Source organism: Colius striatus, chromosome 5 (assembly GCF_028858725.1).
Source record: "Colius striatus isolate bColStr4 chromosome 5, bColStr4.1.hap1, whole genome shotgun sequence".
Lineage (NCBI taxonomy): Eukaryota > Metazoa > Chordata > Aves > Coliiformes > Coliidae > Colius > Colius striatus.
Genome location: NC_084763.1, coordinates 32,267,209 through 32,288,944, shown reverse-complemented (window position 1 = coordinate 32,288,944; position 21,736 = coordinate 32,267,209). Strand labels below are relative to the sequence as shown.

The 21,736-nt window shown below is 40.0% G+C and overlaps 3 protein-coding genes across 8 annotated transcripts in view; 2 read left to right on the top strand and 1 right to left on the bottom strand.

Annotated features, from left to right (window-relative positions):
* Positions 1 to 2,526: 2,526 nt before the first annotated feature.
* On the top strand, positions 2,527 to 16,684 carry MIOS (meiosis regulator for oocyte development). Of its 4 annotated transcripts, XM_061996141.1 has the most exons (12): positions 2,527 to 2,691; positions 3,712 to 5,067; positions 5,283 to 5,381; positions 6,775 to 7,032; positions 8,192 to 8,361; positions 9,897 to 9,962; positions 10,564 to 10,722; positions 11,476 to 11,628; positions 12,949 to 13,153; positions 14,188 to 14,317; positions 14,539 to 14,650; positions 16,213 to 16,684. In XM_061996141.1, the coding sequence occupies exons 2-11, from the start codon at positions 3,771 to 3,773 to the stop codon at positions 14,633 to 14,635; spliced, it is 2,634 nt and encodes an 877-aa protein (XP_061852125.1). In that variant the 5' UTR covers positions 2,527 to 2,691; positions 3,712 to 3,770; the 3' UTR covers positions 14,636 to 14,650; positions 16,213 to 16,684. The 4 variants fall into 4 exon arrangements, with proteins under 4 accessions (XP_061852125.1, XP_061852122.1, XP_061852124.1 ...); XM_061996138.1 differs by having other exon boundaries at positions 14,539 to 16,684; XM_061996140.1 differs by having other exon boundaries at positions 2,527 to 2,699; positions 14,539 to 16,684.
* On the bottom strand, positions 14,923 to 20,940 carry RPA3 (replication protein A3). The gene is made up of 4 exons (XM_061996150.1): positions 20,761 to 20,940; positions 20,420 to 20,494; positions 18,882 to 18,990; positions 14,923 to 18,405 (listed from the first exon to the last, which is right to left on the bottom strand). Exons 1-4 carry the CDS (start codon positions 20,857 to 20,859, stop codon positions 18,323 to 18,325), a joined length of 366 nt encoding a protein of 121 aa, XP_061852134.1. The 5' UTR covers positions 20,860 to 20,940; the 3' UTR covers positions 14,923 to 18,322.
* A 3-nt stretch (positions 20,941 to 20,943) lies between these two features.
* UMAD1 (UBAP1-MVB12-associated (UMA) domain containing 1) overlaps positions 20,944 to 21,736 on the top strand; it is an 81,399-nt gene continuing 80,606 nt past the window's right edge. Inside the window, exons 1-2 of one of the 3 annotated variants that reach the window (XM_061996147.1) lie at positions 20,997 to 21,023; positions 21,244 to 21,326. The gene's annotated coding sequence lies outside the window, so the exon portion shown is untranslated. The other 2 variants (XM_061996149.1, XM_061996148.1) reach the window with 2 other exon arrangements.

Here is a 21,736-nt window from a genome sequence, read left to right as displayed (position 1 = left end):
TAAAAGATCAAGTCCAACCACTAAAAGCTCTGAAATCAGTCAGTTTTCTTAAGAGGAAAGACAAACAAAAGTACATGGGTTAGGGCAGGTGCACTTATTTGCATTGCAGTTTTGAGCTGACTAACTGAAAATGTTAGTAGCTATTTTAACAGCTTTTCCCTTTCGTTTGGATAATAAATTCTGCTTTACTAAGTTAATATCTAAGCAACATGTAAAAAATACCAACACCTTATGTAAGGCTCTCTTACCACTCAAAAACTGGAAAAACATTCAAAATAATCCCTCATTTATGAGGCATTTGTCCTTGTGGAACTTCCTAAAATGTAACTGTCTGTAAATACATTAGTATAAATTATGTGACTTCTTGCATGGTGTAATCACTTATTCATTTATATATGTTCACTGGTGAACTAGGTGACCTTTAAAGGTCCCTTCCAAACCAAACTGTTCTATCATTCTATGATTTATAAGCCCTTTATTAAGTAATTCACTCTCACTACTTGCTGTTAGAGAAAATTACTGAATCAGTCTTCTGTTTTAGTAGAAGATTAATTTGCTTTTACTTTTCAATAGTTGTTTGGTTTGGTTTGAGAAGTCTGTCAAATATAAACAGAATATACATTGTAACATTACGCAGCACTAATGCAAGGCTTGAAATAAAGAGATTATAGAAGTAATAATCAATACTACATACTTAAAAGAAAAGGGTAATTCAATTTGATCTGCCTCCATCTCAAAAAGGTAGTTTAAGGGAAGTCAGTTGTGATATCACCTGGAAGACCAAATAAAATTTTAAAGTATATAAACTGAAGATTGTAGCAGCAGCTTAATTTCTGCAAGGAAATGCTGATTTCTCTTGTTATTTCCTTTCACGGCAGATCTTAAATCTCTCACATCCTTAATGTTCTTGGACATGTTCCTGTGTGATCTGATCTAGGTGAACCTGCTTCTGCAGGGGGACTAGATGATCTCTAAAGGTCCCTTCCAACCCCTATGATTCTCCTTTCAAAATTAGCAATAATAAAAAATGATATTTTTCCTTGGCAAAAACTTGGTTTTGCTAAAAATACTAATTCTGCAGTGTTGTAGAAATGACACTGTCTACTACAGAGAAAATTGAATTATACTGTTTTAAAATATGTAGAATGGAATTTAGGACAAAAGGTTCATGTTCTGACCCACGTAAATTCTCCTTAACTCCCTAATCTCTTTCCCAGTCTCAATCATTCTGTGAATCTGTGATATTCTGTACTGGTTGTACTGTTTCATCTACTCCAGATATGCTCATGTCCAGGCTTCAGGGAAGCAGTAAAATTCCTTCCTCACTTTGTCAATGTATACAGCTATTAATACGTAACAATGTTTATGAGAGCCATGTTACAGTAAACAACTCTCTCCAGATTCCCGTGTCCCCTCCAAAAAGGCTGTAGAAATTAAAATATCCTCAGCAACCACTGAGACAGAAAGCATCAAGAGTTGCCATTGACAACAGGTAATGAAAAAAACCAGTGTGCTGGGCAATTGCCACCAAAGAGACTTTTTGGTTTGCTTTCTTCTAATTCAGCACAGTTATTTAACAATCACAGCATTTTTGAGAGTGCTTCATTGGTTTCATTCTCTTCAGCTGTTGGAAGAGCCTTTGAAAAACATGATGTGCACTCAGTAAATGTTTGGACTGTAGCAGGGGAAAAGAACCTGGAAAGAGAAGCTACAAGGGACTTTATGAACAAAGGGCTGAACATGAAGTGAAGAGAGCTATGGGCACCAGATAACCTGTCACACCTTACTTCCGTGTGGGAAGGATTCTGGGAAGCCAGTGGGCCGGCAAACAGGCAACAGCAGGCCCCAAGCCAAAAGACATTTTCTGAGGTTTCCTCATCTCAGTTCAAATCTGCTATTTCCAGTGTAAATAATACTGCCCATTTGTTGCAGTTTATTAGTTACTTACACTAATGTGTTAAAACTAGTGTTGTTGCAACTGTTGGCTCTCTTTCTGCCCATCACTGGCACACCTGTGACTCTAACCTTTTAATGTGATACTGAACAACGTTACATAAATCAGCAGGAGGGTTTCAGTAACTAAAATCAGAGCAGGCCTCAAGTGACTCTGCTCCTGCTCTGTCCCTGGCTCACCATCTGGCCTGCGCTGCTTCAGCTCTGCCAGACCTTCTACTTTGGACTGAAAAAGGCAGCTTTTAAATTCCAGTCTCGCCACCAAGCCCCCAGCTGAGGGTTCCTGCACGCCCGCCTAACTATACTTCGCAGGCAGCGCCGGCGGAGCCACGTCCGTGCAGAGAGCGGCAGCGGCGGCGCGGCCCGAGCTGCAGAGAGGCCCCAAACTGCGAAGAAGCCGCGGGCTCCGGGCGCAGCCGGGCCGCTCTGCGCGCCGTCACCGTGACGTCACGGCGCGCGGGCTAGCGAAGAGCCCGAAGGGAGCGCAGGGAGGCGGCCAGCGGAAGCTGCGTCGCGCGGGCTGCCGCTCGCTTCGCCCCGCCGCTCGGCTTCCGGAAGCGCAGCAGCTTTTCCTTCCCCGCGCGCCGGAAGCGCCACAGTCTTCTGCACTGCTCCCGCAGCCGGAAGCTGCTGTGCGCCGCTCGCTCGCTCTTCCGTGGCGTTCGGCAGGGCCGGCTTCCGCCGCCCCCCTAGTCACCTTCCGCGGCGACACTGGCGTCGGAGCGCCCTGCGGCGCGGGTGAGCAGGTGCCGCGGCCGGGAAGGGTGGGAGGGTAGCGGTCATGCGCGTCGCGATCTGTTCCCGCGCTGCAGTGTCCTGGCGGGCCTCGGTAGGCTCCTCATTCCGCGGGTCCCTGCGTCTCGCTGTCGCGGGGTAGGGAGCAGCTGGACGGGCCGGGCTGCAGCGGGGCTCCGCGCCCCCGGCGCGCAGAGGAGCTGGGTTGGGGATGAACCAGCAGACACACAGAGAAGGTACGGGGAAAGTAAATAACGCTCTCGTTTCGTGCTTCCCAACCCACTGTGTCCCTTTGTTCACTCAGGAGAGGTTTGTAGGATCTGTGGGGTCTTGTGGTGTATAGGCACGTGTAAGGATTCTGGGCACACAGCTATGGAAGGCGTAAATGGAGTTTAACAGTGATGCACGTTGATGAATGCTGCTAGGTCAAAGACAAGGGAACGTTGAGGCAGAAGGTGGAATCAGAAGCAGCAGAATAAGACGAGTGGAAAGTCATATTTGCATAGAAGTCTTCAAAGAGGGCATGCCTTGTTAGGTTGTAAAACAGAGCAGACAAAACAGACAGACTTTAATTTTTGTCAATTAGTGCACTTCAGTTACGCAGAGACAATTTCTTCTCGCGTGTTTTAGGGAGTGTCTCTTTACCAGCAGCACACCCACATATCGTACCACATCACATCAAAGTTAATCCCTTCTTCCTTAATACTGGTGTGGAATTTGTAAACACAGCAAGTCCTTACTGTTGGTTCTGTGTCACTAGGTATGTACCAGCAAAAATAATGTATACTGTGGGTAAAGTGATACAAAGCACAGAATGCTTCAGGTTTTGGCCTGAAATGTATACATGTTAAACTCTTGGGTTTAACAGATCCATATATTGGTTCATTTTGTTCCTTCACTTCATATTGGTTCATTCACTTGGCCATTCAGAAGCACATATTTGTTTGTTTGTTTAAAAATGATCTCAGATTACAGAGGAATTTTGATTTTTATAACTGTTCCTACCAATTGTTTTCCCAACAGTTTACATATGTATGGATACCACCTGAATCATCTTACAAGACCTTAAATTGGGTGTAAACATGAGTGGCTCCAAACCTGATATTTTGTGGGCTCCACACCACGTTGACAGATTTGTTGTGTGCGACTCAGAATTGAGTCTTTATCACATTGACTCTGCTGTAAGTTCAGAACTCAAGGCTGGGTCCTTGCGTTTATCAGAAGAAACCACAGCTACACTCTTGTCAATAAATTCAGAGACGCCATATATGAAATGTGTGGCTTGGTATCCAAAGTATGATCCTGAATGCCTCCTTGCTGTTGGACAGGCCAATGGCCGAGTGGTACTTACTAGCCTCGGTCAAGATCACAACTCAAAATCTAAAGATTTGATAGGCAAAGAGTTTGTTCCCAAACATGCACGGCAATGCAATACCCTTGCATGGAACCCACTAGATAGCAATTGGCTTGCTGCCGGCTTAGATAAACATCGGGCTGACTTTTCAGTACTGATCTGGGATATCAGCAGCAAATATGCCCCAGAGACTGCAGTTGCTACAGAGAAAGTAAGACTTTCAGCAGGAGATCCAGAAGCAGGGCTGGTAGTAACAAAGCCGCTGTATGAATTAGGACAGAACGATGCTTGTCTCTCTCTCTGTTGGCTTCCACGGGATCAGAAGCTGCTGTTAGCTGGAATGCATCGAAATCTGGCCATCTTTGATCTGAGGAACACGAGCCAAAAAATCTTTGTAAACACTAAGGCTGTCCAAGGAGTGACCGTCGATCCCTATTTCCACGATCGTGTAGCTTCCTTCTATGAAGGTCAGGTTGCCATATGGGATTTAAGAAAGTTTGAAAAGCCTGTTTTGACCTTGACAGAGCAACCTAAACCTTTAACAAAAGTTGCATGGTGTCCAACAAGAACAGGACTGCTAGCTACTTTAACAAGGGATAGTAATATCATTAGACTGTATGACATGCAGCATACTCCCACCCCTATTGGAGATGAAACTGAGCCAACGATAATTGAAAGAAGTGTCCAACCATGTGAAAACTACATTGCTTCGTTTGCCTGGCATCCCACAAGTCAAAATCGAATGGTAGTAGTAACTCCCAACAGGACTATGTCGGATTTCACAGTTTTTGAAAGAATTTCTCTTGCATGGAGTCCAGTAACATCCTTAATGTGGGCTTGTGGACGACATTTATATGAGTGTACAGAAGAAGGAAAGGCTAGTTCCTTGGAAAAAGACATAGCAACCAAAATGCGACTCAGAGCTCTGTCAAGGTATGGCCTTGATACTGAACAAGTCTGGAGAAATCACCTCCTAGCTGGAAATGAAGATCCTCAGCTGAAATCGCTTTGGTACACTCTGCATTATATCCTTTATTTTACTTTAGTTTATTTCCTAAAGAAGTAATATATCTTTATACGTAAACCAGTTGTATGAAATGCATGAAAATCTTTAAATATAATGCAACATCCTGTAAATAGTATGCATATGTTAATCGGATATGACTTTAAATTACCAAAAAAACCCCACAATGTTTTTCAAATACCTGGGAAAAATGAGTCTTCCTATACATGAAAATACTTATGAAGCAGTATACTGAAGATATGGATCAAAAACTTACAGGAAACAAAGGTCCCTTAGTTTATGCTGGCATTAAATCAATTGTGAAGTCATCTTTGGGTAAGGATGTTCCACCTTTGCTAAGTTCTATTGTAGTATGTTTGCAGAACAATGTTTTCATGGGTTTGTCTTCAAAAATTGTTGAAAGAGGCTATTTAAAAATAGAGAAACAAATATTTGTTTTAATATATGTGATTTAACAGTTCATAGACAGAATTTTCAATGTTCTTGGAGGGGCACTAATCATAAATCCAAAGTGTCCTCAGAGGTAAATCTACAGATGAACTATTTCAAACATTTGGAGTTTGACTATAGCTCTGAAAATTTTTTCTCCCTATGTGGCTATTAATTTTTTTTTAAGTTCCACATGGGAATGTAACTCTTGGAAGCTGACTTTACTGTAGTCATTCCTAATGTGCTGAGTACATTTGTATCGCTCTGCTTAAATAAACTCTCTTGGTCTGAGGTTATAATGAGCTCTGGTGCATCACATTATGCCCCTCATGCTCAGTGAAGTTTTTATTGGTGTAATCTATTATTTGAATCTTGTTTATTATTTGAGCCTATTAATATTTATGCTCCTTGGAGCAAAAAAACTCTTCAGTGATGGGAAAGCTTCTAGCAGGTTGATGCTTACTAAGAAGAAAACTGGTAGGGTAGGTGCTTGACTCTGTGTTATGTATTTACAAATTGAACATATTGATAACTCCTGTCTACTGTAACAGGAACCTCCAAAATCTTAGAAGGTGGAGGACAGGCTCCCCAGCTCAAGAGGGATGGGGAACTTCTGGAGAGAGTCCACTGCAGGGTCACCAGGATGATCAGGAGACTGGAGCATCTTCCTTATGGGGAAAGGCTGTGGGAACTGGGGCTGTTTAGTCTAGAGAAGAGGAGACTGGTGGGGGGAGGAATCTCATTAAAATTTACAAATATCTAAATCGTGGGTGTCAGGAGGTTGGGGCATCTGTTTTTTTGGTTGTATCTAGTGTCAGGACAAGGGGTAATGGAAAGAAGCTGGAACACAAAAAGTTCCATTTAAACATAAGGAAAAACTTTTACTATTCAGGTGACAGAGCCATGGCACAGGCTGCCCAGGAAGGATGTGGAGTTTCCTTCTCTGGAAGTCTTCAAGATCCACCTGGATGCGTTCCTGTGTGACTTGATCTAGGTGGACCTGCTTTAGTAGGGGAGTTGGACTGGATGATCTTTAAAAGTCCCTTCCAACTCTACCATTCTATGATTCTATGAATATGGGTCAAGTTTAGATGCATGGTTTTTAGCAGATTAAAATGATCTTGTATATGCTGCTCCTTACCACAGAGATTTTAGTGATACTTAAGTACTAAAATACGATACTCTGCTTTTGTACTCCACTTTATGAAATTAAAGCATTGCATTATGATTGCAATTTGAATTGTGATTTAAGCTTAGTTTACTTATTTTGCATTTCTAGGAACGACAGAGAACCTCAGGCACAGCAGGAGTGAATCTGATAGACAGGCAGATATTATTCTGTATCTGAGTGAGGAGAGATCCTTGGCTTTGCAGCTCTGTGGGTGGATAAAGAAGGGAACAGACTTAGATGTGGAACCTTTTCTAAATTCATTGGAACAGGAAGGAGACTGGGAGCGAGCTGCTGCTGTAGCACTTTTCAACTTGGACATACGGCGAGCAATACAAATTTTAAATAAAGGAGCTTCCTCAGGAAAAGGTGCGTTTTGTGTTTAGTATCGTTTACGTTGGCATTTTACCTCTGTAGTAGATTTTTTTTTTTCTGTAACAGAATTATGGAAGACAGGCTCTTATGGAGCCTGAGAATCTGACATATCCTGGTCTTTTACTCCTCAGACTATCATATGCCTTACTATTTAAAATTGATCGTTATGTTTCAGAATTTCCTGTTGGTCCCAACCCCAAAGGGGACTCAGAACTAGTGGGATTCATTTGTCTCTATGGTGTTGCATCTGGGCACAGATGTATTTGTATCTTAGTCAGGTGTATGTGCTTCCACTGGGCTGTATGCAGCTTTCCACGAGTGGCATGGCTGTGGAATAACTGAAACAGAACATTCAGAGTCTGCAGAAAACATTTGGTTTGGAATAATATTTGGTAATAGTTACAATGTGTGACGGAAAAATTATGATACTGGAGCCAGGAGATGGAGGTATTTTTGGTTTTGTTTTTTTTTGTTTGTTTTTCTTTTCAGTATTCCTCCTACAAGTCCAATTTGCAATCTTTTATTAAATTTAAAATACTGTCTTGCCACTAAAGTGCGTAGGTAAGACATGAAGGAAGCTGTTAAGGTTCTTTTATTTATAATATTGCCCCTTTTTGTTGGGGAAAGTGTATATGTTCTTCCCATAGGTAAAAAAAACCTGAACTTTCTGGCAGAATGAATATTTAGATGAAATACATTTAATGTTTTTAGGAAACTTGTAACTTGAATGTGCTATATGTATTTGTCATCCTCCAGCTAGGTCAGTTAAGTGATGGCTACAGATGCAGTCCTATCTTTTCACTTGTTATGAATATGCTAATGACAGTCTTTTATAGTAGTGATAGGAACACATTTAGCAGCTCAAAGCTATTTCAAAATGCCAGAACTAGTGTGATGTTGTTTAAAGTATAGCTCAGGCTATCATGCATGTGGGCTTCTATCTTTTAGAGCTGCTAGTAACAGAGGCATTTAAAGCAGAAACTAGTACTGGTGTATGCACATTTACTTTAGCTATTGGTAATTCTGCTGCATTTTGTCTTGCATTCTGACAAAATGTTCTGTTTCGAACTGACGCTTACAATTACAGTTTTAATTGGATTTTTTAAAGTCCTTAACTTGACTGTTTTTCACTGATTTAATTTTAATAAATCAGGTGATCTGAACCTTAATGTAGTAGCAATGGCTCTATCAGGCTACACAGATGAGAAGAACTCACTTTGGAGAGAAATGTGCAGTACTCTAAGACTTCAGTTGAACAATCCCTACTTGTGTGCTATGTTTGCTTTCCTGACAAGTGAGTCTGGTTCATATGATGGTGTTTTGGTGAGTAAAATTCTGCTATGTTAAAATTCCTTTTTTTTCCTAGGTGTACATATATACACATACAAATATACGTAGGATAAGTGCTATATACTCTTATCAGTTAATCAGATTAGAATGTACTGTTTTCTCCTCAGGTTGGCAGAAAATATTTATTTCTGCCAAACAGATGTCTCATAATGGTGAACGTTACATTAGTGAACAAAACATGCATAACCAGCCAAAATATCAAATATAGTTCACACATTTTTAGAGGAGTTTTTTAAATGTGGAATTATTAAACCACTAGAAAGACATTACTAGTCATTTAAGCAGAAGGAAAAAAGGGAAGACTGGTGAATCGTGGAAATACACAAAGCAGAGTAAGTGCAGGGGAGTTTGCAGAACTTTCATCAAGCTATATTTGCATTGAATTGTATTTTATTTTGCATTGCTTACTTGTTAAAATAATTTCCCTGTGTTGAAACAGAGTAGTTTCTTATCTTCTGAAATTGGTATAAAATTGCCATCTGAAGAGAAAACAAAATCTTCAATTATGAGATACTTTGAGCCTTCAGAGTAGTAATATACTTGATCCTTGTTTAGAGAACTTGATTTGGTTGGAATTCCTTAGCCTAAGAAAGACCTCTGTAATGCAACAGGGTAATTGTCCTAAACCTGTTGAAAACAAAGTTGCCATAATATGCTTTTTAGCGTCTTAAAAAACTAAGGTAAGAATCCCAGAGGAGAGAAATCTGAGTCTTTCTCTTCAAGAAAATGTTCTTATTCTCTGGATATTGGGTAATGATTTTATAATTGTTTTTTATTAATAGGAAACTGACAGGTCATAAAGTTGGAGTATTTTTAATTTTGATTTTTATTTCAGTGAGACCTGTTGAAGTTTGCAGGAATAAGATTTTGCCAAGCACATCTCCCTGTTTTGTCAGTATCAATCACACTTTAGATTCTGAGAATGCCAGGAGAGGAAAATATGGGCACAGCTAAGTATTAGAATTAGTCTAGTCAAGCATTTTTTTTCTTCAGTGTTGCATCTGAGGACTATGAAGCAGACATTTGGAGTTAGTTTTTGGTTGGGTTTTTTTGTTTGTTTATTAACTGTTAGTTGTGATTTTAGGAAGGAATTGAGTGGTTCAGTTAGTTATTTTGTAAATAATGGTAAACAAAGGTTTTATTCTTCCCCCTGTGACTTGGTGAGAACTTTGGCTATATGTGCTATAAACACTAAGCCCAGCTCTATATGATTTGTAAAGTTTCATAAGCCACGTAGGATGTATTATACGAGACTCTCCTGCCATTTGAGTACAATGTTCCAGTAGCTTGCAGTCTTGCTCTGATGCCTGTATCTGAGTATATCCAAATTGATGTGGTATTTAGTGTTAGCTTTCTTTAGATGTGGTATTTTCTTTGTACCTAATCAATTTCATACTATTAGTTATACAATAGTGCAAATGTTATAAATGTTTATAAATGTTATAAACAATTATTTGAAAAGCACGAACTTGTGTGTGATGGTAATATTCCCATTTTTCTCTCCGAAGTATGAAAACAATGTAGCTGTACGAGACAGAGTGGCATTTGCTTGCAAATTCCTCAATGATACTCAGGTAATACTCAGGTTTGTGGCTGAACTTTTAAGCAAGCTGTTAAGCTGGGCGTTATTTAGGGGCAGAAGAAACTCTGGAGTGGAGGGGTGAACAAGGGAAGCAATGAATCATGAGTTACTTGGTTTTTGTCATCATAGTAGGATATAAGGCATGGTATAATCTGAGCTTCCGTTCGTACCTTCAGCTTGATTTGGTTGGTTTTCTCATTAGTATTCATGACATGCTAGTTTGTTACCTGATGTCTGTTTTACTGAAGAGTATTTGTACTTATTTTCAGATATTTACATTTTCTCAAATTATGGCTTGGTTTTCCAGCAGGAACGTTTTCTTTTAAATTCACTGAAGTATTTGAAGAATAACCTCTTATTGTACTTCCAATCAGGAGATTTAGAGTTTGTTCATAAATTCTTGAATTCTTGCAGTGTAATAAAATTAGCCACCAAGCTTTTTCTGTATAGCATCCAGCAAGCAGCATATTCTGTTAACAGCAGACACTCTTTCTTTAAGAGATGTAAATTGTGATAAGTTTTATCATATGCCAACAAACGAGTGAGGAAAGGATGAACAGATGGCAAAAGTTAAATAATTTTTTTCTTTATAGCTAAACAGATTTATTGAAAAGCTGACAAATGAAATGAAAGATGCTGGAAATTTGGAGGGAATACTGTTAACAGGGCTGACAAAAGATGGGGTTGACTTGATGGAAAGTTACGTTGACAGAACTGGAGATGTCCAGACAGCAAGCTATTGCATGCTGCAGGTTAGTGTTTCGCTTGAAAATGAATCTTTATAGAGGAGAACTAAATGTGATTTCTTCAGCAGTGTAGTACTCAGTCTTTTGAAGTAAAAAAAAAAAAATCTGTAATAAATTGGGATGATAAATGTAATGCACATTTTGTGGAATCATCTTAAGCACTCAATGTTGACAATAAACATGTATTTTCACTCTCTCTAGTTGAGATAGCTTGAGGAGATAGAAGGGGAAAGAGGCAAAAAGAAAACATGGTCCTTTTCAGTAACTGAACTGGGCATACCCATTCCCCTGCCTGTTGCTGGTGTCTTTCCTGACAAGTGTATTACTTTTTTCTTCCTTCCAGGTTTTTTTATGGAGGTGAGGTTTTCCATTTGTAGGCATTTGGTTTGATTTTCTTTTTTTTTTTTTTTTTAATGATGCACTTGTCTTGGCCCTTACACAGTTGCAGCTATCGCTAGCACTGTGTTTAACTGCACATGTAATCATAGCAATGGCATAGACTTACATGTGACAATTTTATAATTCGTCATCTGACAGACACAAGTTTTTGGGAGAACATGGCAGCACAAGTATTTCCAGAGAGGCAGACTGAAGGAAACTTGCATCAATCTTGCATTGCAGTTTAACAGAAAATCTTTTTCTGGACAAATTACACTATTTCTCATAGCTTGTAGTACATTTTGTAAAGCCTATTGAAAAAGTGAATAATAAACATTGTGTTTCTTCAATGCATTTGACATTTTTTCCTGCCTTCTTTAGGGTTCTCCATCAGATGTACTTAAGGATGAGAGGGTTCAGTACTGGATCGAGAACTACAGGAATCTTCTAGATGCTTGGAGATTTTGGCATAAACGTGCAGAATTTGATATCCATAGGAGTAAGCTGGATCCCAGTTCAAAACCTTTAGCTCAGGTAAATGTAATTCTTGTATGAAGTATGACCAGTCCATAAAGAAACATGGCATGGTACTTCTATAGAAAAAAGGTGTGTGCTGACCACATGGCTTTCATGAGGATTCATGTGCAAAAGACAGATTTCAACTAAGGTTACTCTAAAAAAAAGCAGCTGTTTTTTTCCAAAATGTTATTTAGAAAGGACTGGATAACTGTTTTGATAAGAGTACAGGACTATGGTAAATAAATCTACATTTCTTCACATGTACTCCAGAAAATCATTTCTCTAACATTTTATTTGTGTTTTTTTTCCTTAAACCTTTTTCTTCTAAATAACAGGTTGTCTTTCAGAAACTGTAACTTTTTGAACACTTTTTCTGGGGAAACTGTTTTGTTTTTTCCTCTCATGTTGAAAGACAAAATCAGATCTGCCATCCAGCTGAATTCAGAATTGGGGTGAGGATGATGCTGAAACCAGGGAATTGAACCTAGAAGTAGTTAAAATTGTCTCTCTTTAATTGAAGAAAACCTCAAAGCTACTTTGAAGCCCTTGAACCTTAAAGTGAATGGCAGCAACTTTCATTATCAGTTCTGATAAGCTAAACCAAAAATTTAATGCCCTCTCCAAATTCTATCTATTTAACATCTGATGGCAATTTTAGCCAACATGGTCTTACCACAGCACCTTTCAGTCTCTCATATCTGCTGTGTGCATTGTATGCCTTAGGGCCCAAAGGATTCTAAGGAAGGTGTTTTTGAATTTATGTGTCCATCATGGCAGTTCAAGGAGAGCTACATCCTTAATGCTCCAAGTGGGAGGGAAATTGAGTTTACTGCTCCTTCCTTATGTGATCAACAGAAATAGCTCCTAGAGTGTTTAAAACATGTGCTCCTTGGTATCATGACACAACTTCTGTCATAAGGTATGCAGATAGTGCAGATAAGTTAACTTTTGTGCATGTTATTAGGAAAATACTATTAGGAAAATACTTATGTTTGGGACTCCAGAGTGGGCTACCTGACTATACAGAGGGAGAGCCCAGATTTAATTATACAGGAAATAAACTTAATTTCTTTCATTACAGCAGATAATAGCTTTTGTTATCTTAAATAACACCTTTCCAAGTTTTAGTTATTGTGCATGTTTTTATGTGCTTTTAGATCCTACTTCTCAGGACTGTGTGCCACATTTACAAGACATTAGGAACTCATTCCTAAATAGCCTTGGCTTTCCAGGGCATTCTGGTACATAAGTGTTCACTAGCTTGAATGAATTCATTCATACATGTAGCAAAAGTGGAACCAAACAAAAAAATTAATGACCTTCTGTTCTCTTTAGGTGTTTGTGAGTTGCAATTTTTGTGGAAAATCAATCTCTTACAGCTGTTCAGCTATTCCTCATCAGGGGCGAGGTTTTAGCCAATATGGAGTTAGCGGTTCACCAACTAAGTCAAAAGTCACAAGCTGCCCAGGTTGCCGTAAACCCCTTCCTCGCTGTGCACTTTGCTTGATAAATATGGGAACACCAGTTTCCAGCTGTCCAGGTATGACACAGTGGGTTTTATAGTCACTCAGCTAGAGTACAAATTAGAGGCCTAATTAGCAGCTCCTGTTGGAAAATCTTCTGTTGCACCTTTTTCTATTTGTTACTCATACTACAAATATTCATACTCATCAGTTTGAGGAAGACCATCACTGAAAACTTGTTTACATCACATCTGATTTTATGAGGAAACTTATGTCTCCATTCTTAGGTGTCTGATAGTATACAAATACTTAGTTCTGACAGTATTCCCAGTGAGATTGTCCATGAAACTTCAGACAGATGAAAAGATTCAAGTATTATGTTGGTCAGTATTGTGAGCTTTAACACTGTAAGAAAGAAGTGTGTTGAGATAAGAGTGCTAGAAATCTTGGAATGTAAGTTAATTGAATTTTAGCTGGAAGAGGAACAGAATTAAATTACTGTGATATACTTTCTGTCACTAAGTATGAAAGAATGTATGGGTCATGGAGTCACAGAAATTTTATGATGGGAACTTTTCAGTTCTAAATGTCTTGGGCTCAGCATTATATAGAAGGTCTAAATGAAACAGATTTTGTCCGTATTTTTAGGTCAATCTTGCTACAGAGCCATGAGCAGCTGTGCAGTTGTCATCTATTTACATATGTCTTTTCATTCTTTCATTGTGTTATGATTCTATATTGTATTTTTTCCAATTAATAGCTTAGATTTTGTTGTATTTTCTAAACTGGAGTGTTTCGAGGCCCATAGTTTACTGGAGCATAAATCAAACACTGAAACAGAAATCGCTGTTGAAAGAGATTCCGTCTGTAAAATTTAGTAGGCAAGTTTAGTATGTCCTTAAGATGTGAAACAACATCTCAGCAACACAGTTCCTGTTTTGGCATCCCACCAGTTCTTAATAACTTTACTGACTTCTCTTTTAACATCAGGCCACTTCTTCGCGTAATGTTCCTAATTTCAAATGTATTCCAATAGTATTACTGGAACTGAAATGGAAAAAACACCGTAATTTACAAGCATATTTGTGGGGGTGGGTTTGTCTTTGCACAGGAGGATCCAAGTCAGATGAAAAAGTGGATCTTAGCAAAGACAAGAAGTTAGCCCAGTTCAACAACTGGTTTACTTGGTGTCACAACTGTAGGCACGGTGGACATGCTGGGCACATGCTTAGCTGGTTCAGGTAAGTTGATGTTGAAATCTTTCATCGTTCACAATGTGTATGCTGCATGGACACACCTCCTTTGCTGTATCTATAGTTTTGTTGATTTAGAACATATGCAGAACTTAACTAGGATGCTGAGTTTTTCTGATGTACTATGTCTCTGCACATACTTAAATGTAAAGATTACAAAATTCTTGTTTTATTTTACCTGTTTCTTTTTTTCTGCTATTGCTTTCTAGGGACCATACCGAGTGCCCGGTTTCTGCCTGCTCTTGTAAGTGTATGCAGCTGGATACAACAGGGAATCTCATTCCAGCAGAGACTGTCCAGGCATAAATATTGTTTGAAAATGTGAGGCTCTCTAATGAATGTCTATCATAGTCCAAGCATATATTTTAAACAAAGGTCATTTGTGACTTATTGACTGTGAAAAAATAAACTGCTATCAGATCAGTAAAAAGCTGTGTGTATGACTGTGCTTGGTAGAAGCAGGTATTTCTGAAATGAGCCTCTGGGATATAGTCTGTGGTCCTTGTTCAGAGGATTCAAGCAGTTCAGTTCAAAAGCACTCTGGAATTGTGGACTCTTTGGATTTGCTAAGAACCATAGAACTTTAATAAAAGTTTTCAGAGTAATGCTGATTGGCCATTTTATTTGTTTTCCAAACAAAGCAGTGTTTATATGCTAAGAAAGTGGGCCTTCAACATAAACAAAAAATTGTTCTTCAGAAGATCACAAAGAGATGATGAAGATTCCTCTGTTCATTGTTTTACCACACTTTCTTGTACGCAAAAGATTGTTTCCTTGTAAGTTCATTTGAAGTGCCACTGTTAATTGTATTCTAAATACTTTTAAAGAAAAATCCATTTATTTCTGTTCCCAAGTTTTGTTAACAGTAAAGCAACATCTTTACAATTTACCTTTTTAAATTTACTTTCATACCTAGCTGATGTGAATTTTAATGTTGAAGAATCTGGGAGGTTTTGTCTCCTAGCAGTGTCCATGTCTTAGAGAAGAGTTCCCTGAAAAGTCATGTCTGTTTCAATGCAGAGTGCAGGTATAAACTATAGGAGGTTTCAGTTGATTGATGAGTTTTTAACATAGTACTGTAAAAATCTGACATCTCAAGGACTGGAGACTTGTAAATATTTAAGTTTAAATTACATGCAGAGTTTTGACTACAGAAATATTTTAAGACTATTAGATAATCAGCATTTCCCTGAAATATGCTAGGAAGTGTGGAATCAACCTATATAAATCCTGCTCGTGGTCACTGGCAGATACTGGTCTGCTCCCAGAAGGCTGCACAATTTCAGATCATTGACCAGAAGTAGTTCTGGATGTTACCAGCTGGAATGAAGATTATTTATTAAATTGAGAGAGGCAATGGTATTTTGCTAATACTGTGCTAGGAGCTGATCAGGAGAGTTGTCCTTGATCTTGTAGGCAATAAAATTCACACAAATTAGGGGCAAAAAAACCTGTTTTAAGGTGTGTGATAATAACATCAGTTTACTTGGTGTGTGTTTATTTACTAGTAGAAACAGGAGTTAACATTTTTGTGCTATGAAATACTCAATGGAATGCTAGCAATAACCTAGTACTATATTGCCAGGACTGTGAAAATTGGGTGTTTTAAAAGAGAATATATTGTAATATACCAATAGTGCTCGAATGTAGTTGCAGTGAGATGGAATGCGGAAATGTTTTCTGTAGATGTACACAATTATATTCAGGACTTTGGCTTCTATTTCCCGATTTAGCGTTAGTGTTGAAATACATCTGCTGCCTTTATTCTGACCTAAAATTCTTGTCTACTTGACAAAGTTAAACAGCTACAAGGTTCTTAATGTTTGTAGGCAGGGGGGAGCAACTTCCTTTTTTCTTATTGGAATATTTATTTCTCTTTCCAGTATTTTTGCACACTTCATGTTGCTGTTGAAGAATTCTTCAAAATGTTCTCAATTTATAAATGTAAACTGGGGTTTGTGTGATACCCTATTTATATAAATACAGGCAATAAAACTTTTGCTTTATGGAAATGAGGATTTGTAACTGTCAAGGATTTGTTTTTATTCCTTTAGTAATTTTCTTGATAAATTCTATGTCCAGGTGAATGCAACTGCTAACTTAGAATGTCTCATTTTCTTATGTAAAAAAGAATAATTTATGTAACATTTTTTACTTGATATTATACCCTTTTGTGTCAAATTCTGTCATTTCCTTCAATTAGATACTTTGATACTCGGCATGTCTTTGAAATGTTTTGAAATGTGTGTGTATTCTGGCACAGTATAACCACCAGTTTTTATGGGTAATCAGGCTTCCAGGCCAGAAATTATACTATTTGCAAATTTTGCAAATAAAGAGGTATATTGTTTTTAATGATCAGATTTTTTCCTTGTTTTTGCTTTTAAATTAATCAAGCTGTGATTCTGCAGGGATTTGTCGTCTTTTACCAGGCACTATAGCTACAGCCATTTTATTAGCTGCAGTTACTTTAACGATTACTATTTTCTAGTATTTGCTCAACTCTGACCTCGTATGAAGGTGGCCTCGTATACTATGATGTTTTGACCCTATGGTTCATGCTGATTACATTTCATTATTTTCATTTCAACATATGCTTCAGCCTGCTTCTGTTCCCTGATTAAGGGCAAGCACTTTGTCATCATCCGCAGAGGCTGCTTGCGCATGAGCACAGCATGAATTTTGGATGGGTCCATGCCTGAGAAAGGACAGCAGAGCAGGGTCTGGTGAGGGTGACCATCAGTCAGCCAAGAGTCCAGCATTTGCCAGGCAAGTCAGCAGGGACACCCCTGCTAAAGGCTTCTTCCCACCTCCCGTGTGCAGCCCTGGGTTCCTGTGTGGTACTTCACTGCACAGCTGCTTTCTGGTTGCCTGCCTTGGGATCTCCAGTAGAAATGAATTTCCTCAAGAGAATTTGCCAAATTTTTGTCTATTGCTTCAGTTCAGACTCGGCCTGCTTTCAGTACCTTAACCAACTGGGACATAAAACCAGCCACGCTTCTGCCTATCAGGGGAGAGAGGGAAGTCACAGTAATAAGTACACAGCTAGCAATCTTAATAAGGCACTAAATCGAGGTCTTAAACCTGAAACCTACTTGTACAAAAGGTTAATGAATGTGGTAAAGGTTCATTTAAAATGTTACTTGTTGATTTATAGAGAATACTTCCGAAATTAGATTTTACTTTGATCATATTACTTTAAGAGATCTAAGAATCTTGCTACATGTTGTAAAGAGCCTGGAAAGTAACAAGTTTGGAACCACCCAGAAGTTTAAAGTAATCAGGACAAGTTGGCTGAATCCCAGTACTCCACTTAGACTCTGACCACAAATGAGGGCTGTGATGGGAAGTCAACAGCGCTGGAAATCACCAAGCCTAAGTGGACGTTTCTGTGTGATGTCTTCTAAGTGCTTAACATCAGTGCAAAAGACAAATGCCTTGTACTCCCTTTGGTTAAAATTACCCATGTCTGGTAAAATAGACTGGGATTCACCATCTGTCACTGAGAACAGTGCTCTGACAAGTAACACTGACAGAGTTAAATGCAGTCAGGGTCTTTTTTTATTGGAGGAGAGACTATTTTTAAGATGCAAAATACCCTGCCCATGTTCAATAAACCTGTATCAAAGCAAATGAAATTTTAAAAATATTTACATTAAAATCCCATCAAATATCTTCAATACAAATTTCCTGTAAAGTATCCTAGAAAAAGATGCCTACATAAACTTCCATTTTTATCAAGTCCAATCCTGCAAGAGAACACTCCTCAGAGTTGCAAATGGCTAAATATATACAGACAGTGAGATATCCACAGAAGCGTTCTCCTTCTTGATGAATAAATACATTTTCAAGGAAAACACTCTTCACTGGCGATAGTACAGGATACTTTCAACATATTTGTTGGAAATAAACGCAACTGTTACCATGCTGTCAGGCAAGGAAGTTACAGAACTGTGGTCTCCTCTTGAAGCTCTAAATACGGGCTAAGAAGAATCAGTTGTTCTTCCCAGTACCAAATGGGAAGTATTCAGAAAATTCATGAATAATTTTTAGTGCTTCATTGTAGAGTTCCAGATCTGAAAGAAGGCAAAGTAAATGGTTGTGATGCATAAGGCAAATTCCCTCCAGGCAAATGACAGCATTGAGGCATGGCTTCTTTCAAAGCAGTATAGCTAAATGCTCCAGGACCTCTTATCCTCCCGAGTTTTCCCAAAGACAGCCACACTCTCATGGATTGCCTTTTGGAGGGTCATTTTTAGGCCTGCTAGATGCAGTCACATAAGGTCCAGTGCAAGGCAAGAACCACACAGTCAGGAGTGGGACAAGGATCTAGACTGGCCCCAACTTCAAGTCAGTCACTCCAGGCTGAGAGCAAACCAGTATATTTTGTACAGAATTTCTCCCATGATACTCTTCTACATTCTACTCCGTATCTGTCAGCTTAATGAAAGACCTTGTCCATAAGAAAAGAAAATCACACTCTACCTTCTTACTTGTTGAAGAGGAGTTAAGAACTCAAAACGAATTTGTCATCATGTATATTCTTACTTACCAAATGGACATTTATCTTCTCTGAACTGGACGTAGGACATGCACATGATCGTTGCCTGATTTGTTACTGTTCCCACTACTTCAACAACTCCAGAGATCTCCTCATCTAGCTAGAAAACATAAATATTAGTATCACTGAATTAGCCACAGTCTCTATCACACAGCACTTCAGCTAGGAATTCTCTACAAGTCGTGTTCAGGACAGATTCTGTTCCATATCAAACAATACAGTATACTGAACAACCACATTAGCCCTCCCTGAAAAAAACCCAACCTAAGCCACTTAAGAGGTTTACAGCCTTTGTAACAGACAATTCAGTACCAAACAAAAAAAATATATGAAGCAGTATGAGAGGGAAGATACCAGTTTCTATATAAGTATGTAAGAATGTCTCAATCACTGAACAGAGACTAATGTAGGACTCAGCTGAAGAACTGATTTTAATGCATTGCATTCAAACCCAAGTAAACTATAGAACACTGTAAGAGCAAAGGAGGTATCACACATGCCAGACAGTAGTTGCAGTATTTTGAATTCAGGAAGTACAATTTGAAATTATTTCTTAAGTAATCTGTCAGTAAGTGTTCAGAATACAACAATGTTGACAATAACAGGCCTTTGGTTGAACAAGAAAAAGAAGCTAAAAAAATTTATCGTACTCTAAAGTCATACAGCATGGACATGTTTTCTTTCTTTTTTAACAGTGTGGTACTATTTCAGCAGTAGTCTTACAACACCTGTTCTGAAATTTCTAGTAAGTCTTCCAGAACACAGCAATAGATTCCCACTCCTCCCCATAATTTGGGGTTTCTCTGTTGAAATGAAGAACTATGCACATGCAAACTAAGTAATTTATTAAAGGGTAAAAAAGTCAAAAAGCATTTTGATTGGCAAATCTGTAAGTTCCTCTACTGACATGAGACAAACTGGAAAGATGAACCTGGCATGTTTTTTCTGCACACAGCAGTTTCTCCTAGAGACTTCTCAAGTGTTTTAATACATCATTCAGACAAAAAGATGTAAAGATGACATGCATGCTCAATTAAGCCAGAGCGTTTGCCATAACAACAAAAAGAATCCTTTAATTACAACATTAGCTAGAGAAAAAAAAAAAAAAAACTTTAGACAGCAGAGAATGCAGGTATATAATTTTCTGTTAGGCAGATAAAGACAATTTTAAAAAGGGAGGAAACAGTTAAATTAAAATAACTTAGTGGGATATATTACACTATAAACAACAAATAAAACAAGACAAAGTAGCCAGAGACATGCCTAACAAGGAAGGAGTTCTATCTCTTAACACCAGCTGAAAACTGATGAAGACCAAGAGTTCATGAATAGGAAGACTGCAAGTTAGCCGGAAGCTGCGCGAAGCAGAGGCAACAGAATACAAGCGGAAAAGAACCAAACCAATGTAGGGTTTTTTTCACTACTAAAAACTCAGTACATGCATAGCATGCACAGGACTCAGCAGGGATAAAACCTCCGGTACCCACATCAGGCAACATCAAGTATTTCCAAAGTACTCCTTAACTTACAGGTTCGCTCAGCTCCACAGTCGTATGTTTTCCTTCCCCATCTGAAAGCACGAAAAGCTTCCCGGTAGGGTGAATCTACAAAAGACGTTAGGTCTGTGCGCTCAGATGGTAGCTGTAAATTACAGGTTTAGCCGCCTCGACCAGAGGCGACGGGAGCCGCCAGCCTCCCTCAGGCCAGCCTACGACGAGCTGCCGCCAGGCAAGGTGTCGGCCGCCCCACGCCAGTCCCCCACGCAGGGCCTCGACCCGAAGCGCACGCCCGGGCAAGGCCCCGCGCCAGGCGACGGGGCAGCTTCCCGCCCGCGAGGCCCCGAAGGCCCCCAGCCGAGCACAGGACAGACCTTCTCGACGCGGCCCACGAAGCAGACGGGCTGCCCGATGTGCTGTGCCAGATGCCCGGTGGCGATGCGGCGCCGCGGTACCTCATGGACGTCCACCATGGCAGCGCGGTTTCCAGCCCTTTCAGGAGGGGAAGGGGAACGGCGGGAGGAGCGGAGCGAAGGCAGCCTCGGGGCGGGACTTCCCCTTGGCCTGACGCGACCCGGAAGCGGAGGCGGAGGTTGGTGCGCGGCGGCGGCGGCGGGCGGCCGGGCTGGGCTAGCGGGTGATGGCGGGGCTGGGGTCGCGCTGGCGCGGCGGGGAGGGGAGGGCAGCGGGAGGGAGGCGAGTCCCGGGGAATCCGGGCACTGCACTTCCTCTGCACCCCTGCCAGCCTCTGCGCCGCGGTCGCAGCCGTTTTTAGCCCTATCCTGTCATTTAATCCCTTTCTCTCAAGTTGTCCCGTATTTCCCCTCCTCTAACGGCCGTTTTCCCTCTCCCTTTAGATACTGGCTACCCTCAGGTCACTGCTACCCAAGCCAAGCGTTCCCGTCTCCCGGGCTGTTAACCCTCGCTTGTCTTATAGGCCGTAAGTTGATACTCCACACGTTGCGTGTTACGGCTGCTGTACCCATGCATTTACACACACAAGTATACTTTAGGAGGAGGTAGTTGGTGGAGGGGAGCCCTGCAGAAAGGGATATGAGGATGCTGGTTGACAGCATGCTTGGTATGAGTCAGTGGTGTGCCCTGGCAGCCAGGAGGGCAAACAGCATCCCGGCGTACATCAAACATGGTGCAATCAGCCACTCAAAAGAGGGGACTGTCCCACTGTGCACTGTGAGTATTGTATGAGGTTCTGTGCACTGCAGATATATCCAGATGAGGGCAACAAAACTGGTGAAAGGGCTGGAAGGCATGTCCTGTGTGGAGTGGCTGAGGGTTCTGGGTTTGTCTAGTTTGTAGAAGAGGAAGCCAAGGGCAACTTCATTGCACTCT

Coding starts and splice junctions, on each gene's coding strand:
- MIOS (XM_061996141.1), top strand. CDS start 3,771: ATGAGTGGCTCCAAACCTGATATTTTGTGGGCTCCACACCACGTTGAC. Junction 5,068..5,282: donor GCTTTGGTACACTCTGCATT/ATATCCTTTATT, acceptor ACATGAAAATAC/TTATGAAGCAGTATACTGAA. Junction 9,963..10,563: donor AATTCCTCAATGATACTCAG/GTAATACTCAGG, acceptor TTTTCTTTATAG/CTAAACAGATTTATTGAAAA.
- RPA3 (XM_061996150.1), bottom strand. CDS start 20,859: ATGGTGGACGTCCATGAGGTACCGCGGCGCCGCATCGCCACCGGGCAT. Junction 20,495..20,760: donor TCGTGGGCCGCGTCGAGAAG/GTCTGTCCTGTG, acceptor CGTCTTTTGTAG/ATTCACCCTACCGGGAAGCT. Junction 18,406..18,881: donor AGAAGATAAATGTCCATTTG/GTAAGTAAGAAT, acceptor GCCTTCTTTCAG/ATCTGGAACTCTACAATGAA.